The sequence below is a fragment of the Asterias rubens genome, chromosome 13 (genome assembly GCF_902459465.1).
Source record: "Asterias rubens chromosome 13, eAstRub1.3, whole genome shotgun sequence".
Lineage (NCBI taxonomy): Eukaryota > Metazoa > Echinodermata > Asteroidea > Forcipulatida > Asteriidae > Asterias > Asterias rubens.
In genome coordinates, this window is record NC_047074.1 from 13,538,164 (window position 1) to 13,554,151 (window position 15,988).

The 15,988-nt window shown below is 37.6% G+C and overlaps 1 protein-coding gene across 1 annotated transcript; it reads right to left on the minus strand.

The window, feature by feature from the left end:
* Positions 1–4,132: 4,132 nt before the first annotated feature.
* Positions 4,133–15,866, minus strand: LOC117298439 (dnaJ homolog subfamily C member 3-like). Its single transcript, XM_033781701.1, has 11 exons — positions 15,626–15,866; positions 14,518–14,622; positions 13,417–13,616; positions 12,879–13,022; positions 11,790–11,971; positions 10,812–10,931; positions 9,957–10,062; positions 8,268–8,388; positions 7,560–7,689; positions 6,554–6,702; positions 4,133–6,133 (listed from the first exon to the last, which is right to left on the minus strand). The coding sequence occupies exons 1-11, from the start codon at positions 15,693–15,695 to the stop codon at positions 5,991–5,993; spliced, it is 1,470 nt and encodes a 489-aa protein (XP_033637592.1). The 5' UTR covers positions 15,696–15,866; the 3' UTR covers positions 4,133–5,990.
* Positions 15,867–15,988: the final 122 nt, after the last annotated feature.

Below are 15,988 nucleotides of genomic sequence, written 5' to 3' on the forward strand. Positions count from 1 at the left end.
ATTGGTAATTACTCAAAATGTTTATTAGCATAAAACCTTTCTTGGTGACGAGTAATGGGGAGAGGTTGAATGTATAAAACATTGTGAGAAACGGCTCCCTCTGAAGTACCATAGTTTTCGAGAAAGAAGTAATTTTCCACAAATTTGATTTCGAGACCTCAGATTTAGAACTGAGGTCTCGAAATCAAGCATCTTAACGCACACAACTTTGTGAAACAAGGGTGTTTTTTTCTTTCATTATTATCTCGCAAGTTTGATGACCGATTGAGCTCAAATTTTCACAGGGATGTTATTTTATTCATAAACTTTGACATTTACCAATAGTGTCCACTGTCTTTAATCAATGGCCAGGTCAACCGAAACAGCACTTGGTTACGACCGCCAAAAAGCCCCTCAGATGGTCTCATAGACTTGCCCAGTCTCTCCAGGTCATTTGATGTTGCGCCCCCTATTGGTGACTTATGCAAAAACTTATGCCAATCAAGCCGGAAAAAGTGCCCTGGATATACATGTACTTACTAAGAATCCCATGTTTCATCATTGGCTTGGATCATGTTTGTTGAACTGAGGGTTTTTTTATTTGAAAAAAAGTTTTGTTTTTTTCAAGGGTTTTTGATACAACTGTACAGAAAACTCTGCCGGTTGAGTTTTTGAATTAGTGTTGGGGGGGGGGGGGGTGGGTTAGAAGAGAGCTTAAAAACTAAAACCAATGTCCTTTTTCCTGTTGAAACACATAATTCCATAAAAAAAACTCTAGGTTTTTTTTGTAGGAAATCTATTAATGCTGAATAATATTTTGGGATTTTTATCAGGAATTTTCCTGGTGAAAATGTAACGGATTATAAGTTGCAGCTTTCTTTTCCAAAACGGGTGGCATTTCTTCGTAGATTTAGCTCTAAATTTACATCTTGCATAGTAGATTGGTCATGATCGCCAAATCTTGGCGCCTACTGATCGTGTAAAAAAAAAAAGAGAAATAGAATTTGGTTTTCCTTTAAACTTGTACAATGAGGTCTGGACCTTTGAATGTGTACATATATGTAATATGTTGATGTGATCGAGTGAAAGATTCATGGGGGATAAAATGTTCCCTAAACTGGTTCAACTAAACTTACTATTGAAAGATTTAGGCTCAATGTTAGGGGTTGGCCATTTGGGAGTTAAATAATGTGTGGTTCATTGGCTTACTAATTTCTCTATATTGACAGTTTGCCTTGTTACATGGTTTTGGGCACGCTGTTGCAAAGTTACATGAGAGATGGCAAATACCCTTGCAGACAGTTTTTAATGAATATCTATGGCAACTGAGTTTGCTCATCAAAAGCAACAACTGGACATAGCTCTAACTGTCTCTTAATAATAATGCATGAGGTACGTCACAATTCTTACCCAAAACAAGGCCATTGGTGCAGCCACTGCAAATGGTGGCGGTCGTGTGCCTATAGCCTAATTTTGGGTAAGAATTATGACGTCATGCATGAATATTATGAGAGGCGTATAGTCTGAGGAACTCAAATGTGAGGGGTAGCTTGTGACTAAAAGGAACACGTTGCCTTGGATAGGACGAGTTGGTTTTTGAAAAGCGTTTGTAAACGTTTGTTATAAAATGTATATGGTTAGAAAGATATTTAAAAAGTAGAATATAATGATCCACACAAGTATCACTCAAAATTGCGTGGTTTTCCTTTTACCTCGTCGACAAACAAGGCCGAACATTTATGGGAGTCAAATTTTTGACTCCCATAAATGGCCGACCGTGTTAGTTCGCGAAGTAAAAGGAAAACCACGCAATTTCGAGGCAAATGTGTGTGGATCATTGTATTCTACTTTTTAAACATCTTTCTAACCATATACATTTTACAACAAACGGTTACAAACGCTTTTCAAAGACCAACTCGACCGATCCAAGGCAACGTGTTCCTTTAACCAGTAATGGTACAAGACACTATTTAAATATAACTTGCAAATGGCTTATTGAACCGGTTTAGAAAAGTTTATATGTGGTGATTTTTTTGGTTCGCCTGTAAGTGAAAATGATGGAAAGTTTTTTAATCGATAATGTATACTTCCATTGTAAATATTACATTGTCAAACTTTGCAGAGTTTTTTGCTATACAGTTTTTCAGTGCGAGTTAGAGATAAGTGGTTTATTGTACAAGAACATGATAAGAAATATAAATGTCTGAGATTACAATCTTTCAAATGAAGATTCCAAAATATTATATATTATGAAGATGAACAATCTCATTTGTAAGATTCTTTTTGCACTATTAATAAACTGTGGGTGTTCCCTATGCTTTACTTTAAACTGTTTGATGTCATTTTTTAATTTGTCCATATTTTCATTGTCCAGAATTTGTTTTCATTTTTGTTGCCTTATTTTTAATGGTCTATGTCATCCGCATCCGTTAACCTATTTAGAGCATTAAATCGGAACTTCAAATTTGCCTAAATTTGACAAAATGCTAGCTGAAATCTCGGGTCGAGTTAAATAAAAAGGTGTTAGGAGACTTACTGCGTCGTTTTAGAGTATTTAATCACAACTTCAAATTTGCCCAAATTTGCAAAAATGCTAGCTGAAATCTTGGGTCGAGTTAAATAAAAAGGTATTAGGAGACTTACTCCCAAGTTAAGATTTTGCACAGTTGACAAAAAACATTCGTAAAAAATTTGCAAGAATATCGGTAAAGTTGCATCAGTAGTGCCTACTGCATCATTTTAGGGAATAAAACAGCAACATAATATATGCCCAAAATTGATAAAAGTGCTGGACTTGCCCCTTATGATTTTTTAATTGTTGCCCTAATATTCAAATTTCAATATTTCTACAAAAATAGCTGAAATCATTGGTCAAGTTATATTAAACGGCATCAGTATGCCTATTGCATCATTTTGGGGAATAAAACAGCAACATAAATTTTTGCCAAAAATTGAAAAAAATGCTGGATTTACCCCTTATGATTTTTTGAATTTTTGGCCTAATTTTAAACTTTCAATATTTCTGCAAACCTAGCTGAAACCATTGGTCAAGTTATATAAAAAGGCATCAGTAGTGCCTACTGCATCATTTTAGGGAATAAAACAGCAACATAAATATTTGCCCAAAATTGATGAAAATGCTGGACTAACCCCTTATCATTTGTTTAATTTGGGCCTAATTTTCAAATTTCAATATTTCTGCAAAATCAGCTGAAATCGTAAGTCAACTTATATAAAAAGGTATCAGAAGTGCATACTGCATCATTTTAGAGCTTACAATTCAAACTTATTTTTCTTGCCCAAAGTTTGTTACAATGCCTGGACTAACTACCCCTTATGATTTTGTCAACTTTTGAGGCGAAATTTTCAAATGACAATATTTGTCAAATTTTGCTAAATTGTTAAGTAAAGTACAACAAATCCCAACGCAAGTAACAATCATTAGTTATTTATTACTTATTTATTTCAATTCTCATAGAAATATCTCAAAATTTCAAAATAAATTGTACAACAAAATAGAACCCATAATTTAATACTATGGTTACTTGACTTGGCTACTTTAAATTCCCTAATTAATGTCAATGAGAGGGTGATATTTAAAAAAAAAAAGGTTTTCTCTTTCCATGTGCAGATTCATAAATTTGTTCCCTTTGTTCACTCAAAGGCAATATACAGGATTGGTAGATCTGGCAAAATATTCAGACAGTGTTCGCGTTTTGTGTGATCAACCGTTATTCATGAAATAATAAGGCTGTGAAAATGTGGACTTAATCCGTTGTGCGAGTCAGGAGAAAAAGGTTTACAAAAATGTGCATAATTTTCAGTATGTATTAAAGGCAGTGGACACTATTGGTAATTACTCAAAATAATTATCAGCATAAAACCTCACTTGGTAACGAGTAATGGGGAGAGGTTGATAGTATCAAACATTGTGCGAAACGGCTCCCTCTGAAGTGACATAGTTTTCGAGAAAGAAGTAATTTTCCATGAATTTGATTTCGAGACCTCAGATTTAGAATTCAAGGTTTCGAAATCAAGCATCTGAAAGTACACAACTTTGTGTCCTACAAGATTGTTTTTTTTCTTTCATAGTTATCTCGCAATTCTGACGATCAATCAAGCTCAAATTCACACAGGTTTGTTATTTTATGCATTTTATGCTTGAGATACACCAAGTGAGAAGACTAGTCTTTGACAATTACCAATAGTGTCCACTGTCTTTAAAACAGATTAAAACAGTCATTAATTTCGGTTGTAACAACCGAAATCATCTGTTGCAATGTAGTTGTGCTGATACAGTTTTCTCAGATATGACTTCATTTCAGAGGAAAATATTTCACAGAACATCTATCAGTAGCTTAGACTAAATGTTTAACAATTAAGAATCCCATATACTAAAAAACCTTTAACTGTAAGGAAAGATCAGACTGGAATAGTTTCAAAATAAGTTAACAGACAGTCTCACGAGAGGAGGAGGGGGGGGGGCTGGATTATTTGCCCGCAAGTTTTTGAGAGCACTATTAAGTGTACAGTGAAGTTGTTTGATAAATCCTTGTGTAGCAACAAATCTATATGTTAATTGTTCACCCTTTGTCAAAATTACACAAATCAAAGAAACCTCTCAGCAACATTATCATTGTTTCATATTGACAACTGCATCTGGGTTTTGGCAAATTGTACCACAACAGAAAAAATACAGAAGTTGCAAAAGTTGATAAATAGACGAACAAGTTGCATAAGTAAAAAAAAAAACTCAGACTGTCCTTTGTGATTGAGGACTAAGGTCTATGGGATATAAATATTGACCTCAAGAACGATATATTAAAATGCTGTCCTTAAAGAGAGCCTTGAACACCCAGCATGGTGGATTTGTGCGCATTACAAGTCTTTATTTGGGAAAGAATCCTTAAAATACATGTCACAGATTTCAATATCTTAACAAACCTGGATTCTCATCTTTGAGAGGGTATGGCCATTTTCAATTTGCAAAGGGCACTTCCATTGAAGGGGCACCAAGGCCAAGACCAGGGCAATGGGGCCCATGGGTTCCCACATCCTTTAAAGTTTATCACTTATACGCCGAATTATGGGGGTTTTCTGGTGAAGAAATGAGGGTTTTGTGGTGGAGGAATGGTGTTTTTTTTTGTGAAGGAATGGGGTTTTCTGGTGAAGGAATGGTGTTTTGCGGGTCAAGGTTATCATGATTATCTATTCATCCGTTACTTTTAAAAACAGGTTTGTGAAATCATAAAAGGCACTTTGCTTCCTGTGTTTAAGTCCCATGGTATATCCAGAGCCCAGTTTTATAGAGCTGCTTAATCAAAATGATAAGGAGTGATTCCAAATAACACAATATTGAGATATTTGAAGGCAATATGAAGCTTTAAAAAAAATCAGAGAATTGTTAGTGTTTCTCTCGACTTGCACAAGAGAAGTTATAATCTGGTCTATAGACCAATACGGGCACCGGGCGCGCAAGTGTTGCGCACCGGGCGCGCAAGTGTTGTGCACCGGGCGCCATTTGCTGCAGTGTCTTCAATGCCTAGTTTGTGCGCAAAAAGAAACCGCAGGTAATTTTCAATAGAGGGCTCTACCAATTTTGTTTCGTCGGATTGGTCTACACTTCTATGAGACTACAGCCTTACAGGTTTTAATTCTCTAGACGAATGCGACAATCGAACCGTATTGTTATTCCAGATAAAAAATGTAAATGATTTCTCTGTTCAAACTTCACAATTCCATTCTTTCGAGAGAAAATATCGAGAGAACAGAAAAGGGTAAAAAATTGTCAATAGCTGACAACTTTGAAAAAAACTGGTACCTGATTTATGCATAAAAATTCTGGTTTAAACTTCACCGGTACCCATGGTTGGAGAAACCGCTTACGGATCACCGCAATGCATCCTGGGAAGCAACCGTCTCTCATTGGTTGGAGTACTATCACCACAGCAACAATCGTTACCAAAATGTCCGTCCATTAAAACTTAAAATATGAATAATAATAATCTGGATCATGGGAAGTGGAACTTGAAGCCGCCGCCCCCACTTCCGAAGGGATTGAACCCACCCCCAAATGGCTGCCCCCACTGTTGTCTCTTCTGTTGTTCTTCGGGATCCAGAGGGTCTTCACCTTGGTCAAACATCTGACGTTTATCTGCGGAAAAACAAAACAAAACAATGGTGTCAAACTTGGATTTTAAATAATATAAATACTGAGGGTTTTATATAGTGCTTCACAACAGCTGAAGGACATCTCAAAGCTCTAGGTATTTTTCTTACAAAGTATGAGGAGCTACGTCTTGAATACATACAGTATTTTCCTGTAAGGTATGGGTGTGACTAGGTTTTAGTTATGAGATCCACTCCTTTTACATGGCACCAGGTTTACAAGGTGCTGTGGCGCAATGTGCTGCAAATCAAACTAGGAACACAGGACCTACACAACTTTACGTTTCATCTGAAGGACGAACCAATATTGTCCGCTACATCAAGTTCACAAATGAGGCACCTTTGGTTCCATCACCGAAATATAGCATAACATTAACAGTTTCGTCGCATCTGCCTGGACATTTACCTGGATCTGATAAGACTTCTTTAGCAGCTGCGATATCCATAAACATTTTACTAGCTTTCTCTTTAGCGGGACCCTCTTCATGTTTGTCTGGATGCCATTGCTGAGCTAGCTTCCTGTAAGCTTTTAGAATCTCCTTCTTCCTGGCATTCCTGGGAGAAGAAAACAAATTAAAAGGAATGGTCATAGATTGGTTTTTGTCATCACAACGATACAAAAACAAAATGCATTAATAATAATAATATTATGTTTTTATATAGCGCTTTATACACCATGTCTCAAGGCGCTTCCAACATTATTACCCTGATCACTGGGCCATTTCATTCCTTAACCCATCTCAGCTTTCTGGGGAGTATACAGCCTGAGTCGCAACATATGTAGCGCACTAAACTAAACCAACCACAAGAACCATCTTTGCCCTCACAGGTACCCATTTACCCCTGGGTGGAGAGAAGCAAGTCTTGCTCAGGGACCAAGTGTCACGAGCGGGATTCGAACCCACACTCTGCTGAACAGAAACACCAGAGCTTGAGTTCAGTGCTCTTATCCGTTCAGCCACGACACCACATTGAATATTTCTTCTATACCACACAAACCAGAGTTTTAGCTAGACCAATTTTGGTGGTGGACTATAAATCCAATATATATTCCAGTTCAATTATGGGGCCATTAATCATTGTTAATGCTAAAGTGCAAGCCTCAGGCATGATGCCAGATTCCCAACCTGTTCATGTTAAGGGGCCATGCAATTAGTTGAATGTCATTTCGACTGAGTTCTTTTTCTGTGAGATTTGCTCCTCCTTTTCATTAGCCCGGTCTCAGATCAATGCACAGCGGACAAAATTCTTTGATTGATTCTAGGGGAAATCTGCGCCGGGTGGCAAAATGTATGGGCAAAAATTGTGAGTCCTAGGCAGGCCTGCCTATCACTGGGCTACAACACTGACACACACACCTAAATAAGTGTCAATTATATCAGAAAACAGAGCACTAGTGTGTTGAGACATACCTTTTAACACCCAAAATCTTGTAGTAGTCTCGCTTGAGTGACTGTTTATGAAGTTTCTGGGCTCGGTTCAGCGCCTCTTCAGTTCGCTGAGTGTTCTCAATTTCATCTGCTTTCCTAAAATCCTCAATTGCTGAAATATTAAACGGATTTTTTTAAAAATGATTAGTGGTGTTTGAAGCTTGGCATGGTGTGGAAAACAAGAAGTAACTATAACAAGTAAACATAACGTGTTGTATTCGCAAGTTACTAGTTACACAAGTTTACTAGTTACACAAGTTTACTAGTTACACAAGTTTACTAGTTACACAAGTTTACTAGTTACACAAGTTTACTAGTTACACAAGTTTACTAGTTACACAAGTTTACTAGTTACTGATTAGTGAATGTTGTGATGCAGAATTCCAATTTGTTAATGTGAAATAAAAAAATATCTGAAATTAAGTCATATTTGAGAAAACGATATCTGAAAACCTAACAAAAGGCAACAGCTGATGTCCACTGAACCAAAATAAAGACAATGTGACAATTTCACCAATTTCCCCAGACTCTCAAAACAGATTAAGCCCAACTTTTTACAGGTTTTTTATCTCACGTATGGTTGCTGACACAAAACATGAACACTGTCTGTGACTATTTTATCGGCTCTACCAATCCTGTATAATACCTTTAATATTTAATTAATTTTATTATTATCAAAAATTATCTTACCTTTATCGTACATTTCATCTATAAGAAATGTTTCACCTCGATCGAGTAAAACGTCAACATTTTCCTCGTCGTGCTCGAGGACCTCATTGCAAATTTTAAATGCCTCTACTGTCTTGTGTAACTGTCAAACAAAGAAAAGATGTTAGGAGTCACTTCAAGAGGCGTGTTGTGGCCAAGTGGATAAGAACACTGGACTCAAGGTCTGGGGTGCGTTCCACTCGCGCAAACGACTCGCAACTGTTCGCGCAAACGTTTTTTTATCGTTTGAACGATTGGTGCGTATACGCGATGTCAATATGGCGGCGCCCTGAAATGAAGATGGCGCGCACCATACATAGGTTTTTTTTTAAACTTCGTTTTTTTCTGCAATAGTCCTCTTTTTGACATCATTACATCAACTAATTAACTTTGTTATTCCAAATCTGCATTATCATCCACCAAAAATACAATGTAATCATGTTTGTGACAAAGAAATAATACCGTATGCTTGTCCGCCATTTTAAAAACCACTTGCCAACACCTCAGAAGTATGTTCGCCTAAAGTTGCCAACGTTCGCCAACGGTGGCGGCGAACAACTCGTTCCACTTGAAATTGTTGGCGAACGTGCGCAACTGTTGGCAACGTTTGCGCGAGTGGAACGCACCCCAGGTGTTTTCGATCAGCACACCTCCCGAAACCATCATTGCTTTTTCTACCCAGTCTATCTAAACTATATTCTCCTATAGCCTTTGTGCCTGCTGTTTGTTGACCTCTTCAGTAAACAAATAATGTAATCAAAGTATCGGCCTCGTTCGACAGTGTGAATCTACATGGTAGGCATAAGGTATGCATAAGGTATGCCTACCAGTACAGAATGTGAACAGCAGCGGATATAATCATCGGCCGATTTCCAACTCTAGAAAAAAAAGTTGAGGCACCTTAGAGTTTTACTGCAATAATCCTAAACCCTAAAGTCATGAATTTACAATAACGCTTTGAATCCATTTCTCTTTAAAGACATTCCTTTGAAGGGAATCATTTCTCAAAATGCTTTGAATCCATTTCTCTTTAAAGACATTCCTTTGAAGGGAATCATTTCTCAAAATGCTTTAAATTATCAACAGCTGCAATATTTCTTACCAAGTAAATCTGATTAAAAGGCAGTGGACACTATTGGTAATTATTCAAAATAATTATTAGCACGAAACCTTACTTGGTGACGAGGAATGGGGAGAGGTTGGTAGTATAAAACATTCTTAAGTGCCATAGTTTTCGAGAAAGAAGTAACTTTCCACGAATTTGATTTCGAGACCTCAGATTTAGAACTTGAGGTCTCGAAATCAACCTTCTTAACGCACACAACTTCGTGTGACAAGGGTGTTTTTTTCTTTCATTATTATCTCGCAAGTTCTATGACCGATTGAGCTCAAATGTTTACAGGTTTGTTATTTTATGCATATGTTGAGATACACCAACTGTGAAGGCTAGTCTTTGACAATTACCAATAGTGTTCACTGCCTTTAAGGTCAATATTCTTTGGTGTAATTACCAAAGGTTTATTCCCATCCTTTAGGAAAATTTTTAACAGTGGTCTGTAAAACTATTCTGACAAATCACATGTTTATGAATCTAAGTGAACAAAGTTGAAGTATGTGCTCTAAGGGACTAAGGGTACACAAACTGCGAAATGAGAAACAAATCGGACCAACCTTTCTGTAGCAGTGACATATTTTAGCTTTACTTCTCATTTTGTACAGCGGAACGTCTGGTTCTGTGTCTAATGTTTTTGTGTACTTCTGAATTGCCTCTTCATATCTGTATAATGAGGAAAAAAGGTGACAAAGATTAATTATTAATACTTCTGGTAATTACTACTTCTGTTGCGCACCCTTAGACAGGCTGGTCCTGGAGAGAACGCAATATAAATCCAATAAAGAAATTGTTCTGGTTCATTAAACACTTAACGCTGATTGATACCAAAGCTGCAAATTTGTTTAGGACAGACTTACGACAGACGTTTTTTAATGACCAGGAACAACTTTGAATTTTCCTTGCTGAGAGTCGGAAGGATGATGTTAGTTTCCACCTGGACTTTCCAGTCTTTATTATTAATTATTCAGAGAGACTGTTTCGTCTGAGAAGGGAGAAACTGTGGATAAGGCACCTTCAGACCATTCAACCCCATGGTCTGAACATCCAAGAAGGAGTATCGTGGCCGAGCGGTTAAGAGCACCGAATTCAAACTCTGGTGTTTCTGATGCTTGATTTCGAGACCTCAAATTCTAAATCTGAGGTCTCGAAATCAAATTCGTGGAAAACTAACTTCTTTCTTGAAAACTACGTTACTTAAGAGGGAGCCGTTTCTCACAATGTTTTATACTATCAACAGCTCTCTATTACTTGTTACCAAGTTGATCATGCTAATAATTATTTTGAGTAATTACCAATAGTGTCCACTGCCTTTAACTACTTTCAGCATGTATACCATAAGTCCCTTTGTTTGGTAAGTAGTTTGGCAACAACTAATTCTATTTTCTCAAGTAATGATTGATTGACTTATTTACCTTCCTCCGTTTATAAATTCCTGAGCTTGCGAGTATTGTTTGTCCAGTTTCTTTAGCTTCTTGTAATGAGGGAGGCATTGCTTGTGGTCCTGGTCTAGCTTAAGACACTCTCGAACATCGCTAAAAGAAACAACAAAACATAGCATTGTAAAATCGAGCTGTTCAGATTCCAAAAAAAAACGTTCTACAGTTTGACTGTATGCAATTTGAACAAAACAGTCTCAGTTTGATGTACAGCAATCTTTCCTTTAGCCCTACCGATGGGTGTGTCGTGGTCAAGCGCTTAAGAGCATTTAACTCAAGCTCTGGTGTTTCTGATTAGCAGTGTCTGTTTGAGTCCCGGTCTTGACACTAATGTCCTTCAGCAAGGCTCTTAACCATTACTGCCCCATCCTTCGGATTGGTATTAATAGTCGTTGGTCCCGTGTATTGTTATAAAAAAACTATCGATGGCACAAAAGACCCCAGTACACACTTATCGCTCAAAAAAGGGGGTTGGCCTCGGTGTGTCTGGAAGTGCAACTATCTTCAATCGTGATTTGAAGAAATATCTGTAACTTAACTGTAGCTTAATTTAATTGCAATTTCTAACTAGTAAACTTACGGGTATAACCATGTATCTATTGGGAGAATTGTTGGCTCTGAATAGAGCCAGTGTGGTCTTGATGTTTCAAACAGTATACACTGCTCGTTGTCAACATTCAAGCGTTAGGGACTTTTCGTTTTCGGCGACGGATGGTTCTGCGACGGTTGTTCAGCTAAACGTTGTCGTTTTCAGCACAACGAAGATTCATCCCAAGTACTGTCGTAGAAATTGAGGGACGACCGTCCTCAAAGCCGACGCATGCGCAGATGACGCCAAATGTCATCTTTACCGTCGCAGAACCATCCGTCGTCGAAAACGAAAAGTCCCTATTATCTATTTCCAACTGTTGTAGTTAAATAGTATAAATATAAAAACTACTTTTTCTTTCTTACCTTAGAGCGTCTTCTAAATCCCCTAGTGCATAATGTAGTTTGCTCATTTGTAGATACTCTGCCATACTATCGGGTTTGAGTTTAGTGATGGACTTGTAGTCATCGATTGCTTTGTAGTACGAGCCTTCCTTCATGTATACCTCAGCCCTCAGAGCTCTGAATGTAACATTCCATGGCATGTACTGTAAAAAAAATATATATAATAATAATAATAATAATAATAATAATAATAATAATAATAATAATAATAATAATACTAATAATAATAATAATAATAACAATAATAATAATAATAATAATAATAATAATAATAATAATAATAATAATAATAATAATAATAATAATAATAATACTAATAATAATAATAATAAATCTGGATTCTTATATAGCTCTTTATCACATCCCTAGAGGCTGATCAAAATGCTCAGTATTTTTCCTGGAAGAAATATGGAGCTAGATTTTGAAGTATGAGACCTATTCCTTTACAGCACCATGTAATGGTTTTACAAGGTGCTGTGGCGCAATATGCAGTCAATTAAACCAGGAACACTGGGTAGAACCCCTTCTGTAATGATAAGTGCCCTGGGTTCTGTGCATTACACAAGGGACCAACGGCTCTACGTCCAATCCGAAGGACGAAGTATCATGGTTAAGTGTCTTGCTTAAGAACACAGGCGTCACGACTAGGACTCGAACCCACACTCTACTAATCAGAAACACCAGAGCTCGAGTCTGATTATCTGAACCGCTAGGCCATGACACCCCACTAATTAATCGATCCATCAATCAATTTATTTTCATATTGGGTTGAGAAATCAAACTACAGTGGGACTTCAACCTGCAAACTATAGATTAACATGACAGCACTCTACCAGCACCCTCCCTATGTTGGCAGTCTCCTGATAATATTTTGATGCTGCGGAATTCCCTGCTTCTGTAAGCGAGGATTCATTATTTAAAGTAAGGAGAGTCATGAAATTGGGTTCTGTTGGGCTACTTAACAAGCACAAGGCCAGTTGAATATTTTACACAAATTCCACTGAGCATTTTTAAAGTAAATATTCTGATTCTGATATGAGAGCCGCTCACCATGACAACTCTAGAGTAATAATCAATAGCTTCTGTGAGTCGATTCTCCTTGACAAACTGTCCAGCATCTATAATATGTTCCTTTAGCGCTGGAATGCTCTCAAAGTTTGTCTTGGCTTCCTGGTTATTGGGGTCTTGTCTCAGCTGCACAAGGAAACAATCAACGATAAACCTGTTCACACAAAAAACTTAAAAGAAAATTCTAGTATACAAATATAATTTTGCAAAGAAAAAATAATAATAATAATTAGGCAGGCCTGAAATTTCACCTTTGAGAGGGCAAGGCCATTTTCATTTTGAGAAGGGCACTTCCAAGTGCCCTTCAAGCCAACGGGAAATTTCTGAAGGGGGACCAGGACCAGGGGCAACGGGGGGGGGCAATAATTTTGCTATGGGAAGTGGCAACTCTATGAAAAAAGTCTTGATTTATAGTGTTACTTTGCAAAGGGCACTGCAACAAAAGCCCAGGGCAATTGCTGTGGGTGCCCTAGGTTAATTTAAGGCCTGCCCCGACGCCCGCAAAAAGTCAGCTACTCACAGCTTCTTGGTAGTCCTTGGCCGCCTCATCCATCTTGCCGATTTTAAGGAGGATGTTACCATGGTGAATAAATGCTGATGTAAAGTCGGGTTTGAGCTTCATCGTCATCTTGAGATCCGGTAAAGCTGCCTTTGACTTCCCCAATGCTAGGTACACCGTCGCCCTCTTGTAGTACGCCATGTAATTCTTTGGATCATTGTCTGTGAGGTTTAAAAATAATGTATTTAGTTGAAATTTGAAATTAATACTGGAGTAAATAAGTTTACCAGAGACAAGCTCTGGTATTTCTGATCAGGAAACAGTTGGGAAGGTAGGGCATTCTGCTCGATCAGCCAGGCTCCTAGTAGATGATACCTATAGTATCCTAATGGAAAGGGGGTAACCCTGTTTCAGCCCTAGGAGTAGGTGGCATCGAGGCCCTAGTGGCAGTTGATTTGGTGTAGCCCTTAACTTGAAGTGACCGTCTTGCCTTTTTATTCTTTTTTTTAAAGCAGTGATCGAGGTGGTTCAAGTACCGGTCGGCGCAGTTGTGTCTTTATGAAAGATACTTTGCCATCATTTTCTTTGACCTTTGATGGAACATTCAGCTGTTTGGTTCATATTACATTTCACCCCTTGTTTACAGGGTCCAATTTCATGGCTCTGCTTACCGCCGAACTCTGCGCTTACGATCACGATTCCCCGCTTACGTGCAAGCGCCGAATTTCTGCGCTAGCCTTGTAAGCGTAGAATGCCTAATAAAGTGGAGTACGCACACGCAGAAGCCAAAATTTGCCGCTAGCCTGTGAAACACGCTTGCCTTAAGCACAGAATTCCCTGCTTTCGTAAGCGCCGATTCTGTGCTTACGGCAAGCAGAGCCATGAAATTGGGCCCAGGTCTCCTCCTAGGCTTGTGAGCTACAGTGATTAAGTTCACTTATGAGAAATCTATGGTTTCATTACCCAAATTAGACACTAATAATAACAAAGTATTAATCTTCTCTTGAAAGAAGGTTGGTGGTTCGGAGATTAAGTCATGACATTTCAAACAGTTTGTCTTCTACGAGAACGCGATCTTTTGAGGTCGGTCAGGTAATCATTCGGATTCTTGTGAGATCTTACCAACAGCGGAGTTGAACTGTGTGAGGGCTTCTGCCAGCTGACCCTGGGCCAAGAGAGAATTTCCAAACTTTAGAAGTCTCTCCGCGTTGGATTCTGTTTTTCCCTCTGAAACGTAACAAAAAAGTGAGAACATTTTAATACATTCGAAATGCAAATTTTTGTTCTCGTTTTTATGAACAAACATTATCTAATTTGCCGACTTATCTTTTGTGTTCTTATATTCATAACTCAACAGAGTTTTATGATATTTAACACTAACAGACTGAAAGTCAATTTGCACAACAAATTTAACATTTTTAAATTAATATTTGAGTTTAATTTTAAAATAAACAACAAATTTGTATAAAAAAAAAACATTTCAGAGAATAAAATGCCCCACTACCTAGTCAATATGGTCAATTCAATTAATTACCAGGCTAACTTTAAAATTTACGAATGAAAATTATCGGTACTATCGCAAAAAGAACATACACATGTGTTAAATACAAATATAATGCCGGAGAATCCTGGGTAAAAGACGCGGCTTATCTGACTTTCAAAAGGTAAAAAAAGAAAGTCTTATCCGCATTCAACATTTTGTCAGAAAACTATTTGAAGCGAACAGCGAGCATTAACCCCCTCCCTCCCATCGAACGGTTAGTACTTTGTACGCTTGTGAAAATGTTGATAATTTTGAACGGCCTCTTAAAAAATTAAATTCATTTTCTTTTTTTCATCCCATGTTTCCTATTTACTTTTAAAATAAAAAAATAAAAACATGTTATTTTTTTTTTTTTTACAATATTATAATATAATATTATTTGACCAAAGTTTTAGGTTTATAAAAAGCTTAATTTTTTTAACAAATTAAAGAATAACAACAACTGGCAATTTTAACAATAACAAAAAATATGCCTACTTACTCACTTAATTAATGCAGATTTATCAAAATATTACAAATGTTTCCTCAATTGTCCGTCCTTTGCATTGGAGCCCATACCTTCCCCCTTTATCCGATTCCCCATGCTCGACCAAACATACACAGCCCCCCATACCATCATCCCCATCCAGCAATATACACACACACTGCGGCATTTCGCCCGCCCAGCTTAGCTACTTAGTGACTTACCATCGTATTGCACGGCGAGTGTTGCCAAAAGTAGAGGCAGCGACGAGAAAAATCGGTTGAAATTAATCATTTTGAGTCACTTTTTAAAGCAAACCATGAAGAATCATAAAGTTCTGGTGGTAAACTGCAAATACTTTCATTCACAGACGACTTTTCTGTGCATGATTTGTAAAGTAATAACGATTTTCTACTCGTTTATTCGTGGAGGTATTACTTTTTGAGAGGTTGCGGCAAAAGCACACGACAGCATTACTGACTTCCGCTTTATTACGGATGTGTTGCTGTCTGATTGGTCGAAATCTTTCCCCAGGTCAAAGGTTGACAAACTGAACAGCGACCTCTAGAGGTAACCTTTTGGGAGTT